The sequence below is a fragment of the Tachypleus tridentatus genome, chromosome 10 (assembly GCF_004210375.1).
Source record: "Tachypleus tridentatus isolate NWPU-2018 chromosome 10, ASM421037v1, whole genome shotgun sequence".
In the NCBI taxonomy this organism is placed as follows: domain Eukaryota; kingdom Metazoa; phylum Arthropoda; class Merostomata; order Xiphosura; family Limulidae; genus Tachypleus; species Tachypleus tridentatus.
The window spans coordinates 122,555,067-122,577,120 of NC_134834.1; the positions used below are offsets into that span (position 1 = coordinate 122,555,067).

Genomic DNA, 22,054 nt, shown 5'->3' on the forward strand with positions numbered 1-22,054 from the left:
TTCATTAAGGGGAGAAGGATTATTGGATAATATAACCTCCAGAAATAAGTTTTATAAACATTTGATTGAGATGACAGATCAAATTTCAGATAGTTAATTTGTAACCATAATTACAGACTTAAAAAATAAACCTAGATAACTGAACATTTCTCAAATATTTATTATGATAAGGATATTGCAAGGGAAGTGGTCATCAGATCTGTTGTAGGTAGTAAGCACCTCAATTTGGGTCGGTTTTGAATATACTTTGTTAGATTAAACCTTCTACCCAGAATCTAGTGCAGTAAACTTTTATGGGACAGACCATAAGGCTGTTTACTTCATCCTTGTTATGTGCATTAGCAGTTTCTTCAAGGATAAACAGTTCATTGACTGGCCAGTATAACAAACATAAGTAATGTTCCATTTAATATAAGTCACTATAAATGGGGAGGGTTAATTCCTTTTGATGGACTAGAGTTCTTAGATTTTAGATCCAGTGGTTGTCTTGCAGAAGCTGGAGAAACAGTAGTTGGCAAAACATTATAGTGCTGAGTCCATGTCGAGTTCTGTGATGTGGGAGAGAAAGTTGGTGGGTTAAGGCTTTGAGGTGGAGGTATCTTTTGTACTTGAGAAGTGCCACCATACAAACTAGAATATGCTGTTGTGAGAGGGGATCTCGTTGTTAATGATATTGTACTGGTTATCCCAGGGGCTAAAGAAGGAAATTTCAGTGCTGATTCATTAAGAACTTGTAATGTTGTTGTGCTCCACGCCCATTCATCTTTGAAAACCTAGAGATGAAACGTAAGATCATTTACAAATACTTACAATTTAATTTATCTATTCTCAGATCAGTTAATAGAAACAATATTTTAACCCTGAAACACCAGCATGGGACCACTATGAACTCGTACTCCCTGGAGTTACGGTTAAAACATTATTAGTGCTATTCCAGGGTTCTTAACTGCCTAAGTCTATCAACAGACAGTACACACAGATGTAAAGAATGCACTATTTATGAATTTGTATTCCTACAGATACATAAAAATGAATTGCATTACATGGAACATTCTTCAATGCCACCAATTAAACAACACGTAGTTGAACAATTACATTAGTTTCACAAAAGTTGCTTTTGACTAACATTCAAGCAGTCACTAGGATCTTTGTGAATAATGCTGTATTTGAAAAAATAAACTACAACAGAGCCTGAAACTTTTAAGGATGGTGTCGCAGAGGATTACTACCTTTATATATAGTTGTTTTGTTTTTTCTTTGTGAAAACGTGGTAAACTTTCAGACAAATAATCATACTAATGTTACCTTTAAACTATTTGTTCTAAAGAACCGTGTAGGAAGATTAGTTATTTTTATTTATATAAAAAAGCAGTAAAATAATAAAGTTATAAATAAATATAACTCCTTATACAAGTTAAAACGTGCTATATAGAGTACATTTGGTGATCTTACCTGAATGGTTAGATCTGAGACAAGATTAGAAAGTCGATCTACAATATGAGCTAAGACTAGTTGTTCATTGGCATCTCTTCGGACTCTTACGTGAACTGTCCCAGACTGTATAAAAGTCATACAGCTTAATCAATTTAGTTTATCTCAAAAATATGAAACAGTTGGTTTGTCTTTTATATTTCCCTGAAGAAAGAAAACATTATTTACAGAGCATCAGAAAGCACCATGCATATGAAACACTGGTTTCCATTATACACACAAGATTGATATGTGTTTTATATAGTAAGGTTGGTAAAGTTCTGTGGTTGCTGGCTTCAGTCCATGACCAACCCTCATTTATAGACCTAATTTACGTTGCTGACTATGGTTAGTCTAAATAGTAAATTGTGAGTAAGTAATGCACATCAATAAAGCTCAGACCTGAAACTAGGAACGTAGTGGACGTTTATATAGGTTTCTTTTGTAATTTTTTCATCAAACTAGTGTTGTAATTTAAGGGTGTATACAGAATGAAAGTAATTTTACATGTGTTGTCAAGATAGTTTTTCTGGGACTAATTCCAAAACTAGAATATATTCATGTATCAAAAAAACAAAGAGTAAAACAGTGTATTGTATATTAGGTATCCATTATATCCATATAATTGTTTTAACATGAATCAAACCACAAATGTTATATTAGACATGTCTGTCTCATGAGGTTGTGACACCTTTGTTAGTTATAAAGTTTTATATATACCACTAATTGTAAAACTAGAAACTTTCAGCCATTAAGGTCACTCACCAAATCTCCAAATGCCAGTGTCCAAAAACATTCATTTCGAAATTCGAGAACTCCATCCAAAGTTGATGCTTCTCGTAAGCACTTGTCGAGTTGCCCAATAATGTACGAGGGTGTGGTCTATAAAACACTTGTTAAGCTTAAACACTACAATAAGATACATATTAAAGTCTGCAACAGTTTTAACAAAATCATTTCATAAGTGATATGCAGCTAAAAATTACTTTTAAGAGGTAAACAGAACTGTGCTGTATAGATATGTATGATTGATGAATAAACTCAGAAACTAAAAAGGACAAACACTTTACCTGTAACAAAATCCTTCCACTATACACACTCATTGGAAACATAGTCACACACACCATGATAGCTATGAATATGGCAGCTATTGTATCTGCTACAGAATAGTTGCTGTTTGGAAAGCAAGTAAGAATATAAAAGTGGACAAAAGTACAATAATTTAGTGAAACCAGAAAAAACAACAAAAAAACTTATTTTGCACAGATTGTTAAACATGTTAACTGTATAAATACTGTATCGAAATGACTTTGTTTATTGCTTTATATATAAGTTTCATAAACTGTTATGGGTGACTTTATGCCCTCCTGGTGCTTAGAAAAGCATTAGAACCAGAAGCTATGGGAAATGGTTATTACACCACCTATTTTATCCCAGTTAACACTGGTGGTCTTCCCCTGTCACCAAAATAAAACTAATACATTATTAGATGTTCTTTCTTAATATTTGATACCTTCTTCTTTGAAATACAAATGTGGAAAATTATTTTATTACTTAAAGAAGTGAATTTTTTAAATTAGGTAATAGTTTATAATGAAGACATAAGCATGTAACTGGAACGAAACCAGTTTCTGATTTTCAAAATAAAAACATAAAATTCCTTATTAGATGAAATGTTGATATAAACATCACAAAATAGCTGATTTAAAATATAAAAATAACAATTATTTCCTGTACTGTCACTGATTTTTGCATTTACTCAACTGCAACGTAAAGTGAAACACCACTACTAATACTACATGGATATATTAAAATGTTAAACTTTTTCCTACATCGTGAACATTAAATAAATTAAAAAGTCAGAGATTGGAGGTATCTATATTTTTAAAAGATGACAACAACATGTTTAAGCCTTTGCCAATATTACTGATGAAAAAAAAATGTTTAAGTGACATAACTTTAAATACAACTGTCTTTTTCAACTACTGTGGGTGATTCTTGGAGCTTTGATTTTAAAGTTGTTAGTTAGAACTGGCTCATATTTTCATGTGACAGGTAGTTACTTTAAACACTAAGTGGCTATGAGTTAGCAGAAGTCAGACTGACAGAGATTTATAATTTCTAAAGAAAAAAGTGTGTTTGGAGAGGGTTATAGGAACAGCAACATTTAAAGGGGATGAATGTCGTATTTCTTTTAAGAAAATGGAAGTGAAACGTGTCTGATTTTCTATTTAATGATAAATTTTACAGTTGTATACAGAATAATAACTACACATTTGATACTATTATATATGCATATAAATAACATTCAATAAAACTGTAACTAATAAAATATGACACTGCTTAGTGTAAACAAAGAAATCAAAGTTGTTACTTACTAAACTTCTATCAACAAGTGAGATGCAAACAATGTGGCTCCTCCTGTCCAACCCAGCAAGACAAAGGGATTCACTCGGGGTAGAAGAAAGGTGCTCAAACCAGGAATAATATGGCAAACACTATATAGTTAATGCAAAAATATTCAATAATTCAACTGTGAAACTGGATATCATAAGAAGTAGTGTCTTTACTTGTGATAAAAAAATCTATCAATCCATCATCACACATCTATCTTCAATTAAATATGTTAGAATACCACTCATCTACCAAGATTAGATCAATCTACAATATCACATATCTACTCATATCTCTTTAAAGAATTTAACAGTTACAAGATCTAGGGCTGACTTAATAAATTGACACAAGTTTGACTCGAAAAAAAATGTTTCATAATAAAATTATTGTCTATATTATTATTTAACACCAAAGAAGACTACAGAGTTATGGTACATGAATCCCAGTGATGTTACTACATCTAAAAACTGTAATATTATAAACAGCAACATAGGCTGGTGAATCACTAACTATGTAGAAAACAAAAGTTAAAAACTACTGATAGAAACCACAACATTACCTTTGGCTCATTTCAGCTACATGTTCCTGAAGCCAGCTGGACCCCGAGGCAGCAGTAACATGATTGAATGCTCTGTTATTCATTCCATAACAAACCACCAGGTGACAAAAAAATGCAAGAGCCAAAGCTGGCAAAAATCTATCTCTGTTGAAATGGAAAACAACTTAGGTTGTGAAATATATACAAACATATCATTCCTAACATTGAACTTTCACAATAAAAATACCATATCCTTGTTATCATATTCCATTCTAAAAACTTAATGTTAAGCCTAACACTCACTTACATAGCTGTTTACATAATATAAATACTAGAAGAGATTCATACTATTAATTATTTGAAAAAGCAGTTTGAATGAATAAATTAAATGTGACATAAAAAATAAAAGATATCATATACAATGTTGTACTTTAAACATTTCTTATGATAAAACAGATGAACTTACAAATGAATTTCTGCTTGCTGAAGAAAACGTTCCAAACTGCATGAAGGAGATTTAAAAAAAGTTCATTAGTTTTTTCTTTATTAAAATTGATTTACATCAATTACATAAAGTTACTTATTGTTTCTCCACAACTAATTATGTCATGTTGAACGTTTTTCCTACAAAATAAAGTAACGCTGATCCCCTTGGGAATACCATGTAATATCTTTATTTAATAACTAGCTAGAAGCTAAGTAATATAAAAAAGGGCTATAAAAATAAAACTGCATTGTATCATAAAATAAAAAATACAACTAACATCAATGTTTAGTTTATAACTATTTAAAAACAAAATGACTAGGTCCATGATATAGTCTGTAATGTATGAGAAACATATCAAATTCATACAGTTAAGTTTAGTAAATATTGGTAATATTCCCTGTGTATTTTACATAAAAATCAAATTATTTCATCCCATTGTTCTGGTCAGTTATTTAAATTGCATTTTGAAATATGTAAAAACATCAACACAACTAAATATGACAATTCACGTGGACACAACTGGTAATGGACAGTAAAGCAAGTTAGTAATCTGGTGATTAAAATTAATTATTTGAATGATTAAACTCCAACTGGTTAAACTTCATTCCTAAAAATAAACCAGAAGATCTTTATCTGTTTACTTAATTAGTCTTAGTAAAACATCAAACTGAAAAATGATTTCTACCTTTCTTTCACAATAAAAAGACTGCTTAACTGAGCAAGGATAGTTGATGCAAACACTGCTAACACTTCAAATCGTTCGTATCTGTCAGCAATAAAAATAATAAGTGAATTGCATACAACACGTATGTTTTAACAGCCTTTAGACAACTTAGGTTCCTAATAGTGAAAACTGAATTATATAAATACTTAAATAAGCAACAGAATACACAGTTATTATTCTTGTTTTATCCCCTTTCAATTGGGATGTTATCCCCCCATGTGTCAAATAACTTGGCTTTCTTAATATTCTGATTACATAATACTGAGCACTAACTACTTGTTAGTTTTTGGTGTTGTATGTTTGAAACATATAGCTCTAATTACACAATTAGATTTAACATAACTTAGGTTTATATCTTATCCTTCTCATACAGTGTAAAGTATCATTACAAACAAAGCCCGAAAATCATACCTTCACAAATGCAACATAAAAAAGACAGCCAAGTTTTTCATTTATAAAAGAAAATGCTTTATGATATCTCGAAAGCTAAAATATTGAACTGGCACACCCAATATTTATCTACTTTACTTATATTGATATGTATCAATATTTACACAGGTATTATTCCTGTATTCACTACATGTGCACTGGTAGAAAGTTTTGACTTACCCAAATGTAAATACCACATTAGGCTTCTGCTGTTCTACCCATAAACTGAGCAAGCAAGTTGCTAAGCTAAAACATAAAAATAACTCTTTGTTAATTTATTTCAAAATACACTCAAGAAATGATATATTTAATCCATGCAATCTCCAGTGAAATATTGTTCATTCAATAAACTTTCAAGTCTGCATAGAGCTACGAGTCTAAGGAATATACTTAATCTCTCCCTAAAGATTAAAACGTATCAATTTATACAAAATCAACAACTCTTGATGACGAGAAACCCACTTGAAATAAAAATGTATCTCAGAACAGCTGGTATGGGTGTTAACACTTAAGGAGAGAACAACATTTTGACCTTCCTAGGTCATCTTCAGGTTAACAAAGAGAGTTTGAAAGTGACTATTGTCAGACATGTCTTAGGAACAAGAGTATAAAGGGGTACAGGATTGTAAGGTGTGTTGCAGGTGGATGTTAGGTTATTAACTAGTATAGGTATAAAGGTGTTCCTTTATATTGGTTTAAGTTGCTGTATAAGTAGGCCCTACTTAATAAGTAATAACTAATTAAAACCTAACATCCACTCACAACACCCCCTACAATCCTGTACCCCTTTATACTCTTGTCCCTAAGACATGTGTCCGGCCACGGTCACTTTCAAACTCTCTCTTTCTTAACCTGAAGATAACCTAGGAAGGTTGAAACATTGTCCTCTTTTTATCAATAAGTGTTAATACCCACACCAGCTGTTCTGAGATACAAACTCAACAATCTTAGTTTTGAGGAATATTTAAAAATGCAAGATGTACAACCATCAAAGTGAGCTTTAATTTAAGAACTAAAAGTCCTGTTTCACTTTTTAATCTCAGTTGACAAAAATACAAAATTACTGTTTATCATTACCTGAGTATGTCAAACAATGTCAGATATGTGTATGCAGTAAGTCCTGGAAAAACAATAATAGTTTAGAATATTCTTCAAACTTTAAAAACTACAGGCAATCTCAAAGCTACAAGTCCACTAAATTTTGCTTCTTGGCTTTCACTGCCTCAGATTATATTTTACATTTTTGCAGACATATTATAAATCTTTGTAAGACAAATATTTTGTAGGTGAAAATTCACAACACACAAGACTTTGATATATTTAGAAAATACCCTAATCTCCTGTAAAGATTATTGTAAATCTGTGAGACAATTATGACCTCATTAATACAACACAATGCCTTCTTATCACACAAAATTTAAATTGAGACTGAATTAAGTGAATTTGGAAACGTTAAAAATAATTTATGAATAGTAAGCATAAAGATAAATAAATAAAACATGACTTGTCATCTTCTATTAGAGTTTGTAACATTTTCAGTACACGGACTCATACTTACCCATACTGTTTGTTGTTTTACACCATGCTAGTAATATAACTGTACAAACAGTGTTGAAAATACCTAGCATTAAAATCTTCCTTCCCTGAAAAATTAAGTGGTACTTCAACTTAAAACCATTTAATCAACACAATTTCTTTATTATTAAAACTCAAGTTAAAAGTTTTAGGTCTGGTATTTCAAGCATAAGAAGTTTAATATGCTAACAATTTCCTTCTAATAAATTTAATCTCAAGTGTCATTCACTGAGTCACTACATATACAAGTTACTTTCCAGTTACTTGACACTGCTAAATTAAAATAACAATATAAGCAACAACCATATACTCAATTTTTGTTTCATTAATATAGTTTCTCAAGGATTTACTAAACACATACGGGTTAATATCACATCAATCTAGGAATACTCATCCTAACAAAGCAGTTTGCATATCAATCATTTCTATGTTAAGATATTTAATAATTACTACACTGTTACTAAAGAAGTTGAATGTTTGTAATAAAAAAACAAGTTTCCATCAGCTTATGCTATTCATTACCTACTCACCTTTGTATTCTGAAGAACTGGTTTTAGCCCATGTACAAGAATTGCAAAGGGAGTTATCTGAGGCTTTCCCAAAGGTTTGAATACTCTCTGAAAATAAAATAAACCAATTATTAAAAAAAAACCCCACTGAGATTCTCTGTTAGGGTCCTGTAGTAATTAGTGGTATATGTTAAAGAGTAGCCTTCAGTGCTACTGCAGTGCAAGATGTCCACAAATACTGACATTGTAATGATCCATTAAAAGATAATTTCTTGCTAAATGATTTATATCTATCCATGTTTGTGTTCAGTAAATAATAATAAGTTGTGTGTTTGAAAAAGAGTACCTTAGATTTAAGTTATAACTGTGCTAGTTTTGATTGTTGGAATTTATTTCAATATTTGCTCCCAAAACGTTACGTAATGGTATTTTCTACTCAATTAGATTGAAAGTGTTATTTATAATAACCGGTATCAGTTGCAAATAAATAAAAGTTAAAACTGATGACAATAGCATCCGTATAGACCACACTATAGTGTATATATATCTGTGTAGACTGTAGACTACAGTGTAAATATCTGTGTAGACTGTACACTACAGTGTAAATATCTGTGTAAATTGTAGACTATAGTGTAAATATCTGTGTAAACTGTAGACTATAGTGTAAATATCTGTGTAAACCACACATCATAATGTAAATATCTGTGAAGACCACACATCATAGTGTAAGTATCTGTTTAAACCACACATCATAGTGTAAGTATCTGTTTAAACCACACATCATAGTGTAAATATCTGTGTAGACCACACATCATAGTGTAAATATCTGTGTAGACCACACATCATAGTGTAAATATCTGTGAAGACCACACATCATAGTGTAAATATCTGTGTAGACTGTATGTTATATTAGCCACCCAGTCTTCTCTCCAGTCAGTACTTCAAGAGTAAAATGAAATTGACACTAGTTGCCTCCCTCTAGCTAGTAATTTAAGATTAGAGACAGCAACAGATATCTTCAGTAGCCTCATCATAATAAAGACAAGATGAACGAGTCTGGTAGAAATGGGAATATAACTCAAGATCCTCAAATCTCCAAAGCTGAACAAAATAAATAATTACCTACTTTAGCCTGTAACCAACACAAACACACCCTAAACTCTATTAGTAGCAACAGAGTGCTACTAACTTCCCACTATGTCAATATCTTTTTTTAAAATCATGTTAATAAATGGGCTCCCAGCTATACTGTGTTATTACAACCCAAGTGCATTCATTATTTTACAATCACTATAGGAAAACATTATATCTGGTCATCAATTAATTCCAATATTGTAAGTAAAACTACCATACTCAAGGGTTTAATCCTGTGTGAGGACAAACTATGCATGCTACAACCTTGTACCGAGTCCAATTCAACAATGGTATTATGTATTTGATGTAAAGCTATCAATTAATCATTTTATCCAATGTTAGTGATTTAGCAACAATTAGTGCCAGATGAGAGCAAATATAACACATGGTAGACAGGGATACCGAAACAAACCTGGAGATTACAGAAATGCAGTATGTAAACTGTACACTATGGAGAATAAGTAATTTTAGTTCTTCACATGAATGTTACATTAGAATAAAACTTTTCAGAGCTCGACTCAGACATATCTCAAGTACAAATACCTTGGTAATGCAGTTTTTGTGTACAACAAACTTGTACATTTACTAAATGCTTACCACATTTTGTGTAGATATACATAGTAAATGTAGAACTATCGTCAACATTTCTTTTCTATTTGGGTCTGGTAAAATGGACCAATTCTGTGAACATTTTTTAAATATCTGTATCATTGCCATAAATAAGGAAAAGCAAAAGCCCAAACACCAACTCATAAGACACTCCACCAGTGACATGGAGTCTTCCATTAATGATAACATTTTGCCTTCCATCCACCCTACGATTCAACTGACTAGGTCTTTCCTCAACCTTTACAGATGGAATTTTCTTAATTGACCTTTTATGTGGCACTTTTCAAAAGTACTTTAAAAATCTAACTATACCAAGTCCACACCCTTTCAGTTTCCTAGATAATTAATATCTTTGTAGAAAAGTACAACTAAATAACTTTTATATTTCTAACCTCTCATTTAGTTCAATCACCAGTGTATTAAAATCTACATTTATTTGATCCTAACATTTGATGGGTAGAAATAATGCTAACATTCTCTCTTCTGAAAACAAAACAAACATTTAAAGCTCAGCTGCTATCTAATCTTAACAAGATCAGTATTTAAATTTTTAACACTTTGCTTACCTTCAAAGTACTTAATGAACCTTGCTGTTATAGTTTTAATACTATCAACCATGATGAAATTTTGTAGAATGGATGGCAACTGCCTGTTGTGGAGACAAAACTGTAGAGGACGAGATTTTGAGAGTCTCCGACTTTTGTCTTCATAGGCGGAATACTTTTGAAACATTGTTCTCTACACTTGTGTCTCCACAACAGGCAGTTGCTGACCATTCTACAAAGTTTTATCATGAATACTCTGCTTAAACAATCTATCAAAGAATACTATCAATCAGTTGTTTCTTGTTAGCTCCTCTGGACTTTCCAATTCATTTTGTTACCAAATCAATAATTTCCCAGAGTTCTGTAACTATTCTAACTTAACTGTCAAATAAAACTTCTTCAAATTATGGCAGTTATTGCTGATTTAATGTTTTCAGTTTTCCTCTTTTTAGTTTATCTTGAATTAAAAGCAACTTACTTTAAATTATAAAAAAAAAAAATCTAAATCTGTCCCATATCACCTTTTAACTTCCTCATTAAAGGGCTACACGAATACTGCCTGGGATAGAGGGAGTTATCATATGGGGAGAAGATGAAACCTCTGAAATTTTCTCTTGTAAAATGAAGAGTCAGAGTGGATTTGATTGAGATGTTTTAAGATTGTTAAAGGAATTGATAGTGTTAATGCATCACCTTTGTTTCATACTTAACAGTAGGACTAGGAGATGCAAATGTACATGTTGGAAGGGTAGAAGACACCTTCAGCTAAGACAGTTTTAACAGGGTGGTTGACACCTTTGGAATGGGTTGTCTTCAGATGTTATGGAGACAGTAAAAGCAAATGAGTTGAACAGAAAGCTTGATAACTATATGAATGATAGGGCTAGCACTTGAGTTGTTTTTTACTAGTTTTTCTTGTATGTATTTTTTAAATATAATTTTAGTTTAGTTTATCAAATGGGGCATCCTAGATAGACCAATAGGTACCCTGGTGTCTCTAAGCATTATATTATTCCAAGTTACTAATGATATATTTTGTCTCATCTTTAAAAATGGCTTTATGATAACATGTTCCAAGATATTAAACCTAATTATACAATCACTACATGCCCACAAATGTTCTCCACTTCACTTCTTAGAATCACATCTTCATCAGCAATTAATAATTTATCTAAAATGACATCCTTCCCCCACTTCCAGTAGGTTCCTCCCGACCGTTAACAACGTATTAATACTTGATTTAACTTTCACCAACGTATAAAGATTGAAATACAAATGCTTTCCAATCAATTCCTGGGTTAATGTCAACATTTATAACTAGAAAACTGATTATTTAAACAGTTGAATTCTAATACCAAAACTAAAATAGAAAACAAAGTAATTGATGTAAGCCTAAACTTTAGTATAAGCCTCTCGAATTACCATAAGTACCAATATCAACTAAACTTTAATTAACATAACCATTCAACTCTACTGAGAATAATAAGCGTATTAAACACATAACAAGACAGAATAATACATTTTACAACAGTGATACAATTAAAAATGGAAAAGATTAATACACATAATAAACACTGGTTTAATTATAGAATTACAGTTTTCTAAGATTAAACAATTGTGATTAACAACTACACAACTGTCTGAAAAAAACCAGTTAACAACTCAATTTGCCATAATTATATAGACAAAAGATAAAACACATACAGGTACAGTATCTTATGGGAACCTTATTACGACATATTATTTCAACCTTTGTTGGTAATACAACAAATTAAGATGTTAAATATCTGTACCTCATTCAAAACTTGAGCCACAGACCCTCGACTCATTCTAGTGGTTTGAGGCTGATGCTTTACAAACCAAGACTCAAGCCCTACACAGATAACTCTAATCCCAATTATTACAGAGTTATTAAAATATATTAGAAAATATTCATTTTCTTCTGTAGACACTTTATAAAACCTTTACTGAAGTATTCAACATATTAAGAAGCAATAAAGTACTTACTAAGTCAGTTTTCTCTGTCCCCATGGTAACTAACTATGTGAATGAAAAATCTAAAAAATTAGAAAAATACTTTAGAATTTTATAATTAGAAGAAAGAAAGAGAGAAAAATTCATACAGAAAAAGTCCTTTTGTTACACTGTCAGATATTTAGGTGAATATTCAAAATATTATAAAATAATATCTAGTACCAAACACTAAACAATATTATAGATTTCACATAATATTATATTGAAGAATATATATAATAAATATTATTAAACTAAAGGCTGGTATCATAACATTAAGAGAGGGCCTGCCATATCTTGGGAGAATTTCATTTAAAATAAGGATTTGTTAGTCCTAAGGGCTGTCATACTGAAAACCAGTAAAATGTCATGCTCTGACTGACACAATGAATTTGTGTAACAAAACATTGATAGTAAACTGTGGATGCTACCACTTTTATTACAAACAGACATTCACTTCAATACCAGAATTTTTTTTAGGATTAAATTTGACCTCTAATATTCCTCTAATGCACTAAATTTAATATCTTAGGCTTAAGAGGCTATGATATTTTCCTGTATACTGCAAATACCATGTTTATTTTAAATTATTGTACAGTTTGCAACTTAACACTTTCACATAAATTAATTCTTTCAGAATTAGAAATAATGACATTAGATACAAAACACACACACATAAAAATACTAACATAACTTATTAACACAGAATAAAACTAGACTCATTGAAGTCAAAAGGCTTAATAACACTAGAACACATTATAGAAAGTTCTAAGGGTGCAAACTTTTCCAAAATATTCAATTAATTGTACAAGGTTAGTTAAAATAAGTTGTTCAAAAAGATCGTTGCGCCTTTTATAGATTAAAAAAAAGTGAACAAAGTAACCTGTTAACTCTTGTGCTTCTTTTGTACAAATGTCACTTTGTTTTGCATTAGTTAATGTTACTGGTAACATGATCTACGACAAGTGAAGTTTGTTTTTTTGTTTTTTGAATTTTGCCCAAAGCTACACAAGGGCTATCTGCACTAGCCGTCCCTAATTTAGCAGTGCAAGACTAGAGAAAAGGCAACTGTTCATCACCACCCACTGCCAACTTTACCAATGAATAGTGGGATTGACCATCACATTATAATGCCCCACGGCTGAAAGGGCGAGCATGTTTGGTGTGACAGAGATTTGAACCAGCGACCCTTGGATTACGAGTCAAACGCCTTAACACACCTGGCCATGACAACTGAAAGCAATCTACAAATGTTTACATTTGTAGAGACAATAAAATGACAAAATAAAGTAATTTATTATCATTACTTTCAATGGATTTCAAATTATTTTCACCCACCAGTGAGAAACTTATGTTGCCATAGTATTTTAGAAAGTTCCATCAATACTTCAGTTTCAAACAAAGACCATTGAAATAATAATAATTGTAAAAAACAGTCACAATAATCAAATTAATCTTAATAAAGGGAAGTCTTTATTAAGGACTAATAAAAAGTTGCAAATATATGAAACATTAGCTTAAGCTACACCTCAGGCTCAGTGCTATACACTACAAATACACGACTTCAACCAATTATAATGTGTATAATTCACTTTAACTTTACAAACTGAATTTGCACAAACCTTTTACATATTTTATGATAACAACAGTGCTTCAAAATTCTACTCACAAAAGACAAACATGTGAAACCTACTCTTTAATCAAACATGACATTAACTCTTTGACTTTCATAACCTAAAGCAAAAATATTCTCCTTAATATGACACTTCATAACTGCTTAATATTTACAAAGTTAATAGTAATTCTTTACTCCTTTGATTTATCTTGTACTGGTAACTTATATTTTATCTACCATTATTTAGTACTAGTTTTAAAAATACCACATATTTACTTCTGTTAACACCAATACAGTATAAAATTTTGACTTTCATATTGCACCAAAAATTTTAAAATACAACTATCATTAATTTCGCAAAAAATCACATTTTTCTTATGTTTATCAAATGCATGGGCACAGTCTGTGTTCAATATATAAGCAAGAAACAACTTGTAAGTTTAAGTTATTTGATCTTTGTGAAATGGTTGCTAATATGTGATATGCTTAAACTTTTAAATAAGTAGCATAAGGCTTGTCATATTACTGTTACTTAAAGTTAAATACTATTTTTATATAAAAAAATATAGCCCCTAATTACTGGTTGAACAAAAAGTAAAATCGTGTTAACAAGTTATACTTCAGCCGATTATATCTATACGGTATACCAACATTTCTCTTACACAGACCACAGTTAGTATGAATAGAACTAATAACTGAGCACCTACCACTAATACCAGTATTACACTTATTTGTACATTAAAAAAAACAAACATCAATAAACAAATTAGTTTCGTTTTATAGCCTTTACATAGTGGTCACTGTGTGTATTAGGCCTAGCCGCATATATGTTTCATTTAAACTTAAATTAATCTTTAAATCTTGACGCAAGAACTTGAAAAACACATCATCAACGTAACGGTCCGTTTCGCTTAATTTGTTAACAGTGGGTTTCAAATGGTCTAAGCAGAACTGTTGCAGAATAAAAATTTATTATACGGTATATTATGTTAACATTTTCTGAAAAACAAAAATAAATTATTTACTTGACAACAATAATAACGTTTATAAAACAAAATTCCTTGATAGCAAATAAATCAAAACTATGTTTACCATTTAGTCTCGTACGTCAATTCTATCACATTTAATAAGATGACGAAATTATTACGGTATGTCGTAAACAATTGTTATTTATTATACGTCTTTCTTCGTTTACGACGGTGTATAATAATCTTAGAATACGTTTATGGTTGATTACTTAAATAATATTGTTCCGCAAAATGTGAGAAGAAAACGAATACAAAATATGGTAAAAATAAACTGACACGTATACATGAAAACCTTTTACACGTTCCCATTGTTTAAAATTTCCGACAAACGTTATAACTTGTACAGAATATGTGAAAATGTCTGCAACATACTTCAAGTTTTAGAAGATTGCATAGTAAGAGACGGGATTTGAAAGTTCACAACTAATCATATATTTTATATGATATCTTATTTATTAATAAAAATTATCATGTCTGTTTGTTTTTTGAATTTCGCACAAAACTACTCGAGGGCTATCGGTGCTAGGCGTCCCTAATTTAGCAGTGTAAGACTAGAGGGAAGGCAGCTAGTCATCACCACCCACCGCCAACTCTTGGGCTACTCTTTTACCAACGAATAGTGGGATTGACCGTGACATCATAACGACCCCACGGCTGAAAGGGCGAGCATGTTTCGCGTGACGGGGATGCGAACCCGCGACCCTCAGATTACGAGTCGCACGCCTTAACACGCTTTGCCATTGAGTTATATATATATATGCTATATTATACAGAGAATTTTTCTAAAACTCAAGTTTAGAAACACCCGCATTTTAGACATTGTCAAAACAAGAACAAGAACAATCCCTTAACTATTTTTAATGGGTCTTATTACTAGTTTTAATAGTATTGAATGTAGATTCCCGATTCTTAACTTTGAAGACATTTCTCTATCATAATAATATGCGCTATAAAGCAAACATCTATATTAAAACATTAAAGTTTATGCGGTTTTAGAGCAAAACCAATTTGGCCTATCTGCTGTGTCCGCGGCGGGAAATCGAACCCAGGTATTAGTGTTGTAAGTGTGTAAACGTACTGCTTCTCACCAGATAACAAACACTAAAAAAGTACAATAAATAAATGAAGTAAAAAGGACCAAACAAGATACTTGAAAAATTAATTAGCAAATTGAAAATTTGCCACATCTCTTTCCGCATCTTCCAAGGATTCCAAACAAAAACACCATTTACTATAAAATATAGAATATGAGAAACTATTTGGAACTGAGTGCAAAAAAGTGACATGAATGTGATATGAGAGTAGCTTGAAGTAACTTTGCAGTTTTTCATGTCCAAGAAATCTCTAAGCACTACGTAACAATTACTACACCATAAACTAGATTTCCAGTAACAATAAAGAGGGCAATTATTGTACCATCTAGTAGTGAAAAACTCATACAAGGATTTATCAGGAATAAGCTTGTATATAATACTTAGAGCAGTTGTAATAGTTCTGGTAAACCTGAAGAATAAAGATGTCATTCATCACTTTATCCAGGAAATACCCAGATCAGCTTGTGATAAAATGAAAAGCTACCATGATATTAATTCTGAACAATTAATAAGGCTGGATTTCATCGACATGACATTATATGGCAGAAAAATTCTTATAAGGAAGAACGAAACCCAAAGGTAACTAGATATTTGAAAAAAAATCACATATTTACTACAAAAATCAACGATGTGGTTTACAGAATTCAGAAGGTTAAGCAGTCCAAGCCAAAGGTCATTCACTATTATTGCCTTTGGAAGCACTACGGCAAGAAAGCTGTAAGCTGCGAAAATTTAGTGATGAAGTTTCCAGCGGAAAGTCAATCTACTTAAGAGCTCAAGATTCACTTTCACATATTTATCAATGATATTTATCTACCTTTGAATTCAATAGCGTATCTGGCAAGAGAGGATCCTCCCTTCAACGACAGACCAACCAACGACAATAAGTCATCCTATCTGTATACCATAACAATTGGAAAAATAAAACAACCATAAAGACGTGGCAAATAGACAGTTTAATTTGCTTTTTATTGTATTAATATTTTCCAAAAGACTTCACATAACAGTAAGTTTACAATGTTGTATGCTATATTTCCAATGTTTTAATTTAGATGTTTTCAGAAAGAGCGTGAAGTTATGATCAGGAAGGTTAATGAAAGACGAGAATCCAGCCACTTCGTGGAATATGTGGAAACAAGAATACGATGTACATAATAGAAATCAGTGAATCAAAAGTGAGTTAGTGATTAGTTAATAAGTTCGGTTGGCTAACTTATTTCATTCTGTGATTTTGTTAGTAATTTATACAACAAACATTACCACGCTTTTCTGCAATTTAACTGACAGTGAGCTATTTAGCATGTTTAGTTGAGGGATTATACAAGTAGGTTTATAAGCAACGCGAATTTACAAGTTAATTTCGCCTGGACCAAACGAAGTTGAAGAAATAAATTAATTCGTTTTCGTTAGGTAGGCTGGAAAAGAAGGAATAACCTAGTGATTAGGATGTTCGAATTTCACCACCGAACATACACGCGTGTTCACCCGTAGGAGTGCCATAATGAGACAGTTAATCCCACTTTTCGTTGGCAAAAACGTAGCCCCAAGAGTTGGCAATATGTGGTCTTGATTAATTTTAGTTGCCTTTCTTCTAGTTTATCACTTTTAAAATCAGGACGGCTCGCTAAGATTGCTCTCGAATAGCTTTTTGTAAAAATTCGACAATAAACAAATAATCGACGAATACATTGTTAAGACAATTTTTCAATTCCGATAATTATTTTTTTTTGTTATCATGAAAATAAAACTAAGCCACTGCGTCATCATGGCAAGAATAAACTTTCGTTATTGAATATATAAGCCATCCAGTCGCAGAGCAATATGTTTGTAGATTCACAATACTAAAAACCGAGTTTCGATACTGTCGTGGTGGGCAAAGCAAAGATAATCTTTTGTGTAGCTTTGTGCTTAACTACAAACAAACTGAACAGATAAAATATCTACGTGTACTTAAGTGTATATATTTAGACTTGTGTACATTGGATAAATTGTAATCACCTAATTGCATTACACACAATCAAATATCTTTTTTTGTCATCTTTGTCCATTCCAAATAATTTCCTTTAATGCATAGCCTCAATTAATAAAATCACTTGCAGCAACTCTTTTAGTTACTATCTATCACAATTTACTAAGTCATAGTTTATTTATTTGCATGTTTTCTAAAGAGAGACGAATATTTTTCTAAATATACTTCTTCTAAACATCAGTTTAATTCATGCTTGTGAATAGACCTCTTTTAAATATATATTGGTGGAAATTAGTTTATAGATCTAAAAACTAATATTGCAGCTCCAACAAACTGTTAGTTTTCAAATATACATATTTTCAAATTTTCATTGAAATTAAAGATGAATTATTAAATTTCTATTTTATAAATCAATAAGGTTGTTTGTTGTTCAGCACAAACATACACAATAGGCTATTTATGTTAAGGCCCAGCATGGCCAGGTGGTTAAGGCGCTAGATTCGTAATCTAAGGGTTTGCGGGTTCGAATCCCCGCCATACCAAACATGCTCGCTCTTTTAGCAGTGGGGGCGTTATAATGTGACAGTCAATCCCACCATTCGTTGGTAAAAGAGTAGCCGTGGGTGTTGACGACCAATTGCACTCCCTCTAGCCTTACACTGCTAAATTAGGAATGGTTTGCGCAGATAACCCTCATGTAGCTTTGCGCGAAATTAAAAAACAAACTACTTGCGTTCTTTCCACCACTTGTAATTGAAACCCGATTTTTAACGTTATAAGCACTTATGGGGGAGGGAAGACAAGCCAGTAAAAATATACTTTAGATATATCGCTGATCGGGAAGCATCAGAAAGTCATAAATAATTAGCTATTTTAAAGTTCAAGGTCAATGAAATGTTTCAGTGGAATTCAGTGAAATTTCACACCACTTTAAACCTAATGAATTCTATTAATTTGTAATAGCTATATCAACAAATAATGCATAGGTTAAGCAACCTTCATTGGCTGATTTATTACTTTTTCGGCAAAATTTCTAAATTAGGTTATGATAAAACACCGCTAATGTTATAGATTTAAAAATAACTAAAGTATTCCTAACTATTTGGGTACATATATCTTCAAAACATACTGAAGTTTACAGTTGAAGCGCCATGTGAAGTTAACAGTAAACAGATGTTGATATTTCGATTCCTCCCGGGCCTCCAGCCAGTTAGGGGTGGGGATGGAATGGGAGGGTGGGTGTATATGTTGTTCTTTAGTACACTCATGCCATGACCTACTTCCTACAATAAACAGCTAATGAGATTTTTAACAATTCCGAAACTATCAGAAAAGCTACATGCACTATCCCTTTGCGTATTTTGTTTGACAAACTTGTACATACTGTTAAAATGAATTTGTAACACAAGTCACAACAGGAAACAAAAGGTTATCAAACGACAATATAAACTATTTAATTAATCGTACAAAACATTAAATACGTGTCACGATTTTAATTATTGTCTTGGGGCTTTTTGTTAATTTCTGTACCATTTTATATCATTAGAAGATTATTTTATTCGGTGGAACTTGAAACGTCATTTCTCAATAAGTTGTACGAACGAAATAAAACCAGCAACCTTATTTTGGCCATTTTCTTCATACCATAATACATCCAGCACTTCGTAAAGTTAATTCATTAAATAAAAAACGTGTTTTTTATATAGCAAAGCTCTATCGGGCTATATGCTGTACCCAATTAGGGGACTCAAACCCCTAATTTTAGCGTTATAAATCTGTAGACTTATTGCCATCTTAGCGGGGGACTAAAAATGGACAAACTTTTACTATAGCAATATCCCTAATAACTATAGCTTTAACATAGCACACAGATAAGTTCATATAAAACTGTAAATATAGGGAATAAATTATATAAATGTATGATTGTGGTTTTATTTCTTGTTTCATTACTTTTTATAGTAGGATCAATACTCCATTTTTGTTTGTTTACATTTTATGTTGTACTCGTATAAAGTATATACTTTACCTTTAGAAACTGTTAGTGTGTCTATCCATCGATATTTAGCGCCATCCGTTGGGTAAAAAAAAATAATTAAAGTACGTACATTTATTTACCAATTATATACAAGTCTACATATATATTTATCGGAATATCTAAAACTGATATCAACAAACCAGTTAAGTAAGTTGAAGAACTTTTGTAGTGATAATAACACACGTCTGGGATCTAGCTCTGCTGAGAAGATCAGGTAACAGAATAAAAAAATCTGCTTTTGAATTTTTATACAGGAAATTTTAGCGACCTCTTTAGTATTATTAGTGTATATACGCATAGTACATTGTAGCTAATATTTTGAATGGTCGTTTTCCGCTTAGAAATTCAATAATGTTTTGGCAATTTAATTATTTAGAAACGTTGTCTATCCCTATTATTAAGTACTACTGTACTAAATGATGAATATTCATTGTCAAATGTTGAAACTTCTTGGTTGACATTACAAGGTTTATTCTTAGGCGTAAGGATGAACAGCAGACTCTTTAGTGTGTCAACTGCATGGATTTAACCCTAAAGTTTTTGAGCCAGCAAGCATACCGCTAAGCCGGAGGAAGTTTGTTAATACGTCCATTACGTTTTTAAGTGCAGTAACGAAGCTATTGTTTGTCCTTCTGTGTAGTATCAAGTTCTCTTAATAGCAGTAGTTACATGACTAACGCAGTTTCAGCGACTCTCCTGTTTTTGCGTATTAAATATATTCTCCAAATCTTATCAAGGATTTGAAAGCATATAATGATTAACTCCATGACATTTGATCTGATATCTATTTTCTCAGTTTGTAGACGAAACATCTGTGATAAAAGTCACGTAAACTTAATATTTTTCAGACATTTTTTGTCTTCACTCAAAAGTTACAAAATAGTCTATTATACGTTCAATATACAACGAGTAATTAACTCATGGACTGTATCGCTGAATGTCTGCAGACTTATTAATGATCCACTGGCGTCGATATTCGCTTTAAATTGTCCGTTTGGGATTTCGAATCAGAAATAAGTAAAAATAGCATTTCCAGTCTATACTTTGTCTCCTACAAATTACTGCTAAAGAGTTCGTAGCCTCATTATCAGAACTTGTCAATGAGTCGTACTATGAGGGAGAGAGAAATACCCTCTTAAATGATATATATAGGGTGTACAACATTTTAAAAGTGACCCAACACTGATAAAAACTATTTATACACGCTACTTACGCTGAATCTGAAAGAATGAATTACGAACCTCGAAAACAAATCTAGTTTTCGTGCTTTGTATCGTACATCTTGTGCTAATGGCTGATAAATATAAACTAAACTAATATACCCGATTATCAGATAAAACATTTATCTTCCTGTTGTGGTTTATCAGTATTTCCCACCATGTCCTAAATGACTAATATAATTGTATCTATAAAACCAATTTATTTAATACAGCTACATAGACGTTTATGATAACTTATGGTTTCATTAAACAACACTCGGTTCTAAGTTGTTATTGTACGAGTAACGTTTATTAGTAAATTACGAGTTCATTTTTATCGTTCTCTGATTATCAGAGATGGAACTCAAGTTATATTTCGGATTGAGAGCACGTGATCTATTATAACAAAGTATAAATTAACATTTTTCATATATGTAATACTAACTGGAGTACAGTATAAATAAAGAAATAACATTAACACGAACCCTAACGAATCCTACAAGTTGTTTGTTCAACGTTTCGACTTCACGACTCGATCAGAAGAAACTAATTCCTGATGACGAGAAATCCACTTGAAATAAAAACATATCTCAGAACGACTGGTATGGGTATTAACACTTTTATTAATAAACAGAGAACAAACTACACAAAGGACTAATTATTCCTGATCACGAGAAATCCATTTAA

The 22,054-nt window shown here is 31.6% G+C and overlaps 1 protein-coding gene across 5 annotated transcripts; it reads right to left on the reverse strand.

Annotated features, from left to right (window-relative positions):
* Positions 1–144: 144 nt before the first annotated feature.
* LOC143230229 (zinc transporter 6-like) lies at positions 145–21,939 on the reverse strand. Of its 5 annotated transcripts, none has more exons than XM_076463399.1 (14): positions 21,853–21,939; positions 12,422–12,471; positions 8,148–8,234; positions 7,601–7,685; positions 7,120–7,162; positions 6,223–6,288; positions 5,575–5,655; positions 4,869–4,904; positions 4,424–4,567; positions 3,849–3,968; positions 2,541–2,643; positions 2,236–2,352; positions 1,453–1,557; positions 145–773 (listed from the first exon to the last, which is right to left on the reverse strand). In XM_076463399.1, exons 2-14 carry the CDS (start codon positions 12,443–12,445, stop codon positions 420–422), a joined length of 1,365 nt encoding a protein of 454 aa, XP_076319514.1. In that variant the 5' UTR covers positions 12,446–12,471; positions 21,853–21,939; the 3' UTR covers positions 145–419. The 5 variants fall into 5 exon arrangements, with proteins under 5 accessions (XP_076319514.1, XP_076319512.1, XP_076319511.1 ...); XM_076463397.1 differs by lacking the exon at positions 21,853–21,939 and adding an exon at positions 15,135–15,251; XM_076463396.1 differs by lacking the exon at positions 21,853–21,939 and adding an exon at positions 14,750–14,976.
* Between the last annotated feature and the right edge of the window lie 115 nt (positions 21,940–22,054).